At 37.9% G+C, this 11186-nt stretch overlaps 1 protein-coding gene across 1 annotated transcript in view; it reads right to left on the reverse strand.

The window, feature by feature from the left end:
- Positions 1 to 11186, reverse strand: part of LOC107664263 (probable lysosomal cobalamin transporter) — a 101600-nt gene that overhangs the window by 34077 nt on the left and 56337 nt on the right. Inside the window, exons 7-9 of the mRNA XM_016454792.1 lie at positions 10754 to 10827; positions 4316 to 4441; positions 3213 to 3365 (exon numbers count right to left, since the gene is read on the reverse strand). Coding sequence (XP_016310278.1) covers positions 3213 to 3365; positions 4316 to 4441; positions 10754 to 10827 — 353 coding nt within the window. The remainder of the gene's footprint in view (positions 1 to 3212; positions 3366 to 4315; positions 4442 to 10753; positions 10828 to 11186) is intronic.

Here is an 11186-nt window from a genome sequence, read left to right on the forward strand (position 1 = left end):
GCTTATTTGCCTTGAGGAAGGTACAGAAATGGTTAACTTTTCTCATCTCTTTGTTTATTTCACATTTTGCACAATTTCAGGCTCTGTTTGTTTATCTATATCAATTTTACATCTGCAGTGGCTTGTTTCCCCATTTTTGGCTATAACAGACCGCTCAAGGCCCCTGGCAGTCAGAAGCCCCTGGTCACACTGGCCTGGTCCATAATCGTCCTTGCTCTGAGCTCTGCCAAGGGCTGCTTTATCAGGGCACTGTCTGAAAGTGCATTACGGGAGAGATTTTTTAATATCCTTTGAATGATAATGAGAGTCTCTATAGGTATCACACATGCACAGGCTTCATAAACAGGTTTATTTCATTTTATAATTGGACTCGCGACCACCTGCCACTGCCGTCATTCCCGGGGTCTGCTGGGTTCTAATGTGCAAACCTCTTGATACGTGTGGAACTGCGCGCACATCTACTACAGCTCTACAGTTACAAGCGAACCACCGTGACGACTATACGTATAGATCCGGCGTGCTCGTTACTTGTCGCAAAGGGAGGAAATATGGGCAATTTGCATGGTAAGTGTTGTGTTTCATCTTCTCGAGGCTCATTAAAAAACCTAAGCACCTCCAATTCACCACTTTCAATTTTCCGAACCAATTTCCGCTGCAGATGAAACGGTAAACACAATAATTAAAATCAATCAAACTTAATCAATCAATCTGATACAGAATTTAGGTCAATTAACCTGCTCTCTTAATGGAATCAATCACATCTGCCGGGTCCACATTAAAGGGTAATAGAAGTGTGGGTTCATGTGTATGTGTACGCACATTCATGTGTGCGATCTATTAGTCTGTGCTGCCAGCTGAATTTATCTAAACTCATCAACAGGGACTCACATGTATCAAATCGCCCCATTGGACCACCCATGCAACAGTTAACACACCACCCACTCACTTTCTACAGCCGCACGACTCTATTACGTAACACCTTTGGCTATTGCAGCAAGGCGCATGGAAACATGCTGAATATCAGTACACATGTTGTGTTCGTGACAACAAAGTAAACGTGAGACTTTGCAGCAGGGAGCGTGAATCGAGCCTGAGAATGGCCCTTGGAGAATATGAAGAGGAGATGCTGACCTCAGATAGATTTAAATGCTCTGAAAACCTTTGCACTAAATCGTTAAATTTGCACTGTAAATCAAAGACAAATGCTAAAACAAGCGCAGTGCATCATGTCAGCGTAAACGAGGTGCAGTGACTGATGGAAAGATCCATTTGGCAGACAGATTCCTCTCAGTATGCATTTCCCCCGAAGCTCTTATGGGAAAATTAGTAAATCTCAAGCCTAGTTTAGGTATAAATAGAGTCTGGAGTCTATCATTAGAGTGCCATGTTCATGTCTGCTGCTAGTGGGCCGCTAAAGACAGAAACGAGGAAGCCCTTTGGTGCAGAGCATGCTGGGAGAAGAAACGATGCAAAGAATAACAGCAAATGTATGAAAGACGACAAACATTTTAAAGATAGGCTAGAGGAGTGCAGAAGGTTTGTGACAATCACAGCTATTTTGTGCATCACTATGTATATTTAAAGGGACAGTTCTCTGTAAAATGGAAATCCTGTCATCATTTACTCATCCACATTTTGCTATTTTCAAGCTTAATAGCCTCAGTTTACATGAATAGGCAGGATACTCTTTAATCATCACTTTTTGTGTCCCATAGGAGAAAGAAAAGTCGTAATAGAGCATGTTAGCATATGGCTTTTAACAAGGCCAAGGTCTCAATGAGCACACATATTGAAAAAGAGCTGGAAAAATAAATAAATAGAAATATTATATATTCAATAAAAAATGGCTTCATTAGCTGCACGAAAGCAAAGCAATAAGGTGAAATAATGCATCTAGCAAAGTGGTTGCTCAGTTTGGCAAATCTGTGCCAAGGTGATAAAACCCAAAGGTTTTCTTGATTTTCTAGGGAATATGTGTTGGCATTCAAATGAAGTCATAATGTATGAGTTACATCAAAGTCACCATGAAAATTAATTTCCTTCACACCTCCCCCTTGATAGACTTTTCAAGATAGGATAATGGCATAATGGAACAATTAATTAGGAAGATGACGAAAATGCTTGAAAAAACATCAAAAGGGAAAAGAAGAATATAAATGGTAAGTGTTATATAGTATATATAAGTCTAAGCTTATATATAAAACATTTATGTAAATCATACTTTATGCAACTGTTCTGAAACTTTAGAATGATTTTATTACCAAACCAAAGGAATGTTTTAAAGTAAACATAAAACAGCACCTGCAACCCATTTTACTTCCATAATGTAATGTATTTACAAGTGAAACAGAAAAATTCAAACAGACCTGAATGAGAGTTTGCAGACAGCATCTAAATTTATTTACCATTATTACATTAACCTACATTAAATAAATGGTAGCAGCCATTAAATTACCGGATTATTAAACTGGCAAGATTTAAATTTTAAACTTGATTTAAACTCGACATTTATAACAATGTCGAAATAGCTATTTGGCTATTAGTTAACCTTAACAAAAAACAACAACAGTATAAAGAAAGAAAAGTTATTTCAGATGCAGAAAAACATTCTGATAAAGAGCAGGAACACTTATTGTGTTATTACAGTCAACAGCTTTTTATTTTTTTGAAGAGGTTTGTCATAATTTAGTCTTTCTCTCACTCTAAGAATTAAAACAATTTTGTGCCACCTTATTAAAATAAACTCCAGCCCCATTTTTAATGCAAGAATTTACATTTATATTTATGCATTTGGCAGACACTTTTACATAGTCTTGAAAGTTTACATTTGATCAGTTCATGCATTCCCTTTCTGAACAATGAACAGTGAATGTGAAAATGTGGCTGCTCGCATGTTTTAAATTGTCAGAAAGTTGTACAAATTCATAACCAGCCATCTTAAGTTTCAATAGATGGTCTCTTTGAGATGTTTAAAAAATAAAAAAAAATGTTTTTAGAGTACACTGAACTAAAAAAAAAAAAAAAAAAGTAATTTCAAAAAGATCATAGAAAATTGGATTTCTTTTTGCATGACCTCTGTGATTATAAGCAAAACACGCAGCACAACTGTCACAAACAGAACCACATCAATGTGGCCAATCAGGAGTTGTTGAAACTGCAAAAGGCACATGTAGAAAGTCAATAAAGTTCATCTGAGGCAAAACTCAACCTACCTTCATAGGACGGAGAGCAGAGCCCACTTTATTGCAGCAGGTCCTCTCTGCGATCTCCAGGTGACGGCCCCGCCGATGCAACACCTGTAGTTTAGCGTCAAGATCCTGGAGGTTCCTCTGGTCTCTCATAGAGAGAGGACGCCCATCAGCACACTGAAGAAAAAAGTACAAAATTGCTTATTGCATAAAAATACATCATACTGGTTTTTATAATACGAGTATGGTTTCAGCAAATTAGCTACCACAAAAAGATGAAGCTGGTACAAACCATTGTTTATCCTTGTTTACATTTATGCATTTGGTGATTCAATTAAAAGATATACTGTTACAGCTACAGGTTTGTTTGTAAACCAATATTTAGTGTGGTCTGGGTCATATTTTCCTTTAGCTTATGCAGTTCTGTTCATGGTTTATGCAGACAAAGGATGTCATATAACCTAACCATGTTGGCCTCTACCTAATTTTTGCCAAAACACTGTACAACCTTTGACACCAACATATAGGAAGATATGGAAAGAGTTTTCTCCTTCCTTTTAAGCCTTTTTATTTTACTATCTTAACTACACTACTGTCCAAACATCTGGGTGTCAGTAAGACTCTTACACTCACCCAGGCTGCAATTATTAGATACAAAAATACAGTAAAATCCATAATAATATTGTGAAATACTATTATAATTTAAAATAACTATTTTCTATTTTAACATTTTAAAATGCTTATTCCTACGATGCAAAGCTGAATTTTCAGCATCATTACTCCAGTCTTCAGTCACATGATCCTTCAGAAATCATTCTAATATGCTGATTTGCTGCTCAAAAACATTTATTATCTTATTATCAATGTTGAAAACAGTACTTTACTGTCATTTTTGATCAGTTTAATGCATCTTTGCTGAATAAAAGTATTAAAAGTATCCCAAACTTTTGAACAGTATTATATAAATTGCATTCTTTATTTGCATCTGTTGACAATCCTCAGATCAATTTTGGGTCGAGACCCACCAGTTGAGAACCACTGACCTCAAGGACAGCAACGGACAAGCAGCTCATCTTAAATAAAGTGAGCAGAGCTCCGATATGAATTCAATTCACACACACAGAGACCTTGGCTTTGAGCTTGTCTATCTGGTGCTCCACCTCCTCCATATCTTCAGTGTTCTCCAGCCGCTCGTACAGGATGCTGCGCGTGCCTTTAATCAGGTTCAGTGGCAGGACGGACATCCCGTACGCCTGACATGGAGAAAGAAAGAGCATTAAAGACCAATTATACACCATTCACAGTCATCAGGGAGAGTGCCACCACAATTTCACCAAGAGTCCCGCCGAACGCCTCTAAGTGCCACTGTGCAGGGGAACTAAATCCATACATTATGGCACTTGATAATAAAAGAGCACTTTCTAAATGATGTCATTCAGAAGCCCACTGAATCCATGTATGTGTTTTCTGTGCAATGAGGGTGAAGAAGAGGAGATGAAAAGAGTGTGAGAGTGTGTGCTTGTATGCAGCGACCATTTTGAGATGTACGGCTTGATTTCCTGCAATGCACAGCCTAACAGTGCCCCCATGTGACGGCACGAAGGGCACTTTCACATGCACAGTGCATCAGAGAAGAAATATCTGAGCTCATGTAAGGAAATATGATAAAACCCTGCAGTTTCTGAGGGCCGTAAATCAGAGGTTATTTCAACATCCTGAGCTCATTGATGTTTTTTTTTTCCATCTTGGCATTAGGAAGTGCAGGTCTTACACAGTGAGCAGAGAAAGGCTTGGGTCAGAAGCCTGCTAGCCTTCTCAATATGGGCTTTGCGAACTTTAATTAAAAATAAAGACCATCTTCAATACTCTCCTGGTGGCAAATCAATACAGGCAGAGAATAAAAGAGACCAGGTTGTGCGTACACACACACCACGAGAAAAATGCACCCACATTTGTGAGGTTCTGCCATTTTCAAAAGCTTTCATATCAAAATGCTGACAAAAATCAGCGGCACAATTAGATCTTCAGAAGGCGACTAAAACACTGGTGACCTTTTTATCTTCTCTGCCGAAGATGGCTTTTAAAGCAGGGAAAGTGACATGCTCTGTAAAACTCGTCGTTTGCTAGAGTCAAGCCGAGTGCGTGCGTGCATGCATGCATCCATCGCCACGGGCCGTGACACCCTCTGCTATGAATCACGAGGGCTCTAAAGGCCGGACCATGTCCCGAATACCAAGCGCTCCTAATAAAAGAGGAATCTGTCCTGCAGCCCCAGTGAGACATCTCCTCCTCCTTTGCCTCCTCTTTCCCATTCTTTCCTGCCCTCCTCGCCCCTGCAGTCCATCAAGCGTGAGAAAAATAAAAAAAGACACTCCAAACAAAAACAGGTGTGTTCTGTGCTGATTGGAAAAGGAGACCCGAGGCAGGAGACAGAGAGAGAGTATGATACTTTGAGAAGGAGGGCGAAGAGAAAGAGAAAAAGAGGAAAGGTGGAGAGATGGAAGATGAAGGGGTTGTGGTTGTCAGCTGGGAGATCGGAGGAGAGAGGGATGAAAGTGGGGATCGGAGAGAGAGAAAGAGGAGCAAAAGTGGAGGCGTACACCCCCTTACACAAGGATGCTTTTGTTCAAAGTGTGTGCTTTTTGTGGCTTTGCAAACAAAAAAAAACATCTAGATAACAAAATATTTAAACCAAATTCTATTTTAATCTATTATTAAAAAATTGAGTTATTTAGTGTTTTGAGAATAATCTCATAATACTCATTTTTGTAAAAATAAAGTTCTAGATAATGAAGTCATAACATTGCTCCCCCATGCTTTCAGAAATAGCTTGTGGAGATGGTCTCTGTTTTAAACCTTGAAAAAATTCGGCTTAACGAATCAAAGTCTCTTAATTTTTCCAAGGTCTGGGGTCCCTTCCTCCAACATTTACATAATAGTAGAACTTCTTATACTGTTATACCATGATTTTTGTGGTGATTTTTGTCCCTGTCCTTCCGTGATTTATATTCATTTTATGTATTTTATTTAGGCATTTTTGTAATTTATAAATTCGTCTGGCTTTTTTTTTTTGGGTGGGGGCTCAGGTTGTTTGATTGTTGTTGTTATTAAACGAAAAAAATGCAAACAGATGTATGGAGAATTCAGCATGCATTAAGCAATGGTCTTCTGCCAGATGGTGTTTCAGTGTTTCTTCTGTCCTTTCTGTTGTCTGTAAATTAAATACAAACGTGTTACACTGCTGGAAATGAGAGGCTAATTCTATTTGCTGTTGCTTTGTAAATATAACACTGTCAATTTACACCATCCATGCAGGTGTGGGGCACACTGTGTTAGAGAGAAGCACACCTGTGTCACTTGTCATGGTGAAAACTAAATTAATATAATATCTAAAACGTTTTATAAAATGAATGCTGCAGCTCTGGTTCTGGGTGCTGATTGGTCAATACAACGTTTCAGCTAAAATGGTAAAAACACAGTATAGCTAGTGTGCAACTATTCCCTACCACTGTTAGCCGTCAACAAACAACTTCCTTAAAGAAACAATTCAATGGTTATAAATAATAATGATGACAGTATATATTAAGTACCATGAACTAACAATAATTTTTATAATGTAATATAATATATTGTTGGGTCATGATATCTAATTTATACTGTCATTATAACTTTATTTTATATTTTCTTACATATATTACTTACATATCATGTATGTACATTTATGTACATGTATATAAGACGCAGAACGATAGAACGATCAATAAAAAGAAAGAAAGAAATCAGAAGCAGTCAAGGTATAATCATATCCCTAAAACCAACCAACAAAACAAACAAACAAAAGAAATTATTAAAAAGACAGACGAAAAAAAGCATATTTTCTGTCTCAAGAATCCCATGAATAGGACTGAAATCCTGAAAAAGAAACTCTGAATAGAAGAGGAGACCTACGAAAATTAAAATTGTGGCAATTGTTGTTGAAGTGGCTCCTCAGATGCACCCAAGACGGTGAGGAGGAGGAAGAGGCTCTCTTGCCAGTCACAGGTCATTTTTGCAGCACTATGATTAAATCAGTGGAAATTAATGCGGTCACCCTCTCATTGGGAATCAGCATCTTTGGGCCGCAGATTTAAGAGGTAGAGGAACCCTCCAGGGCTGAATGTCAGAACGCCAGCCAGACTTTTAAATCACCACTGTGTCACGCAGCACAGGGACCGAGACGGCCCACGGTCAAGTGGATAGATCAAAGAGCCGTGATATACGCTCATATGCATATGCAAATATTACATGCACATTAAAAAGTCAGCGGGTCAATAATTTTCATTGTAACGTCACACCAGCAGCAAAATGAGCTTGATATAAGACCTCAGCATCTACATTAGCCAATGAAGGACATTAAATGGGTTCAAGTGAGAATGCAAGTGGCGTTTTTTGATGTCTAAAACTACTCAAGCACAGCAACCGGTTTAGACTTTGGGAGGTCAGGAACTGCTTTGAGCAGAAAGGGACTCGATCAAGCATAAAACACACTTTTGCACCTCATAACATTGAGGGTGATAAAGGCTTCTTGAAATGGCATCTTGGAGCAGGACAAAGGAGGGTCTACGAGTACATAAAGGTGTCAAAAAAGGAGGGCCCTTTCAAACGATAAACACGGATGAGGTGACAACGAGTTCAAGGTGATTACTAATGGGAAAAGTTTAAACTAAAGTAGCAAGAACTGACATATACTGTACACAACTGATGAGAAAGACTGCCATTTAAAAACTATCAGTGGAAGGTTTAAAAGAAGTGTGCAAATGCTTGAATTCACTCTTCTGAGGATTAAACAAAATATGAGCCATTGTGCAGGAAGTAAAAAAAAAGGTGTTTCAAGTGCAAAACCACTTTCTTCAGTTCAAAGGACAAACAACATTTTCCTAGAAGGAGCTCTTTTCCGCATTTTCCCAAATAAGCGATTCACCCCCAAACAGCCTGAAATAACCAAACTTTTGCAACTTCATGCGGTTTCACTTAAAAAGCACAATTAAAACTCCCAGCATGATTGTTTTTAAGAGCTGGCCATCCAAGCATTGGATAGGTAAGTTAGCTTTGCCCGCCCTGACCATATGGCACTTCAGAGGCTTATTAACAAGCCGAGGCTCCTGTTTGTATGTGCTTAGGTTGAATATTAATTTCCCAGTAGCTCAGCAAAGTGTGATGTTGGCCAAAAACAGCAAGTGCTGAAGGTTTGAAATGCTTGCTTTAGCGTTTAGTTGAAATGCAGCCGGCCGTGGTGTTGTCATTACGAGTTTACATCTCGGCCAGTGGTTTGAATTAAGAGCAAGTGGCCACCTTGGCTCAAAGTGCAGTGATAAATTAACCTGCCCAGCCTGGACAACACTGCGGCTGCATACGGTGCCCATCACTTAGATTCCATTAGGTTAATCATGCATAATAATAACACATAGGCCAGTATGATAAATCACCCTTCGCTTTGGAAACGTGGATTGGGGAGGATGGGTGATTCGGCTTCATTGGTGTAGAAGGGGAGGAGGGCTGAGAAAAGAAACAGTAGGAAAGAGAAAGTGATATAAGGACAGCCTGAGTGAGTGAACCCTGTTTTTTGTCAAGGAATCTTTGATTGGTTCTGAGTCTCTGTACCACAACCGAAAAGATCAAAAACAACAGCACACTAGGAGTCTTTCTTTCTCCATAAGCCACTCTCTGAGCTTCTGACAAGACGAGGTCAGAAAGAAGAACATTACTATCCTCAGAGCGTTCTGAAAATTGTCAAACTTTTTAATACAGGCCTGTATTCAACAGCTTGAAAGTCTCTGTTATGTTCAATTCAATTCAATTCTATTTGTATAGCGCTTTTCACGATACAAATCGTTGCAAAGCAGCTTTACAGGAAATGTACTACAATTTGTACTACAATTATGTGAAAAACACACTTAGAGCAGCGACTTAATAGTGCCTTAATAGACTTAATAGCAGCAGTAACCCAATATTGTACTTCTTACAGAATTTTCATAATTAATATGCAAAACTAAATGTGCAAATTTAATTTGTTGTATATACTATTATTATTTTTTGATATTCAATCATTAATTTTAGAGTTTAATATGTTTTTTTAAAGACTGGGGACAATAAGATTTTTACTGTTTTTTAAATAAGTCTCTTATGTTTATTTAATATGCTGATTTATTATCAATGTTGAAAACAGTTGTGCTGCTTAATTATTTTTATTATTTTGGAAATTGTGATACTTTTTTCAGGATTTTTTGTTGAAAAAAAATGTTAAAAAGAAGACCATTTATTTAAAATAAAAATATTTTTTAACAATACAAGTCATTTATTGATAACTATCATTTATCAATCTAATATATCCTTGCTGAATAAAATTATTAATTTCTTTAAAAAAAAAGAAAAAAAAAAAAGAAAGCAACCTGACTTCAAACTTTTGAACTGTAGTGTATATTGTTACATTTCTATTTTGAATAAATGCTATTCCTTTCAACTTTTTATTCATCAAAGAATCCTGAAAAAAAAAAATCACAAAATATTAAGCGTCTATTATTATACATACGCAAACCCACGCAAACACCATTTCAGAATTCACAATACCAATTTCGTTATCACTGCAAAAATGATTATGCTATTGAATATGCTCCTTTATTTCAAATTAAATATTTAAATAATTATTTAAAAATAGTGTGCCACAGTGCAAGATATTCCACCTCATTTTCTTCAATCCCTGATAAAGCGGAGATTCTCATAGCCCGGTTACTCATGATGTCGGCGATGAAAAATGGATGACATTAACAAGTGTTACAGTACAATCAATTTATCTTATTCGAATAGAACAGCTACAGTATGCTGAAGGAATCAGAATATGGGCATTTATTAATGGCCTTCAGGCTTAGATATATAAATAGAAGAGAGATAACAGGGCATATACATCACGCCGACATCTCAGGCACACGTCCACACACATCGGTGAGAAATGACAGCATGCCATTTTGAGCGATTGCAGGCCAAAACGCAAGAATCACAACATTTCTAACATTGAGGGGCCGCTTCATCATTCAGGATAACTACAATCAAAGACTGTTTCCATACAGCTGGCTTTTGTGTCATATGAGAAACCTACGCATGAAGATAACCTATCTGGACTCTACAGTCACTTCAGGAAAACTATTCTCTTACACATCTAGAACTGCAATAAACACTTTCTAGTTGTTGTCATTACAAAGTCAAAACACTGACACTTGTTCAACCAATGGCATGAGTTTAGGACGGGACTATCTGTTTCTTCATCCAATAAACGATAAGACAAAGCAATTGACAATAAGCAATTTTGTGATACAAGTGATACAGAACTTACGCACTTCAGCCTATAAAAGAATAGACAAACAGAATTAAATTGTGACACGTAAATTGTGGGCAGAAACCTGCATATTATGTCTAAAACTGCTTCCTACGACAGTGCTGAGCAGTCTCTTCACACAACCCTCTTAAAGGCATACAAATCAATGGGGCACAAGTAACCACCCACCATTACCAATTCTCTGTTGGCCACTCACCGTGTATGTGATCACTGCCAGCATGCCAATCAAGGTGAGCGAGCTGATGGAGAACGACAGGGCGGCCAGGCCATCTGCAAGACAGAGGGGAAATGTATTTATGACATGGGCCAAATGCAGAGCTCTGTTAAGTTTTGGTCATACGCCAGATATTCAGAGCAGTTCCTGCCCCCCAGGGAAATTCCTCAATGCACCTCATCTTCTCTCCTCTCTTACTATCATTCCTCTCAGCTTCCTCTTACTCTGACATAGTTACTGAAAGGTCAGCAAAGTTTTTGCCCTCTAAATTTTAAAGGGGTCATATGATGTTGTTAAAAAGAACATTATTTTGTGTATTTGGTGTATTGAAATGTGTTTATGCGGTTTAAAGTAAAAAAAACACATTATTTTCCACATACTGTACATTATTGTTTCTCCTCTATGCCCCGCCTTT

The sequence above is a fragment of the Sinocyclocheilus anshuiensis genome, unplaced genomic scaffold, assembly GCF_001515605.1.
Source record: "Sinocyclocheilus anshuiensis isolate Anshui unplaced genomic scaffold, SAMN03320099.WGS_v1.1 scaffold425, whole genome shotgun sequence".
Taxonomy (NCBI): Eukaryota; Metazoa; Chordata; class Actinopteri; order Cypriniformes; family Cyprinidae; genus Sinocyclocheilus; species Sinocyclocheilus anshuiensis.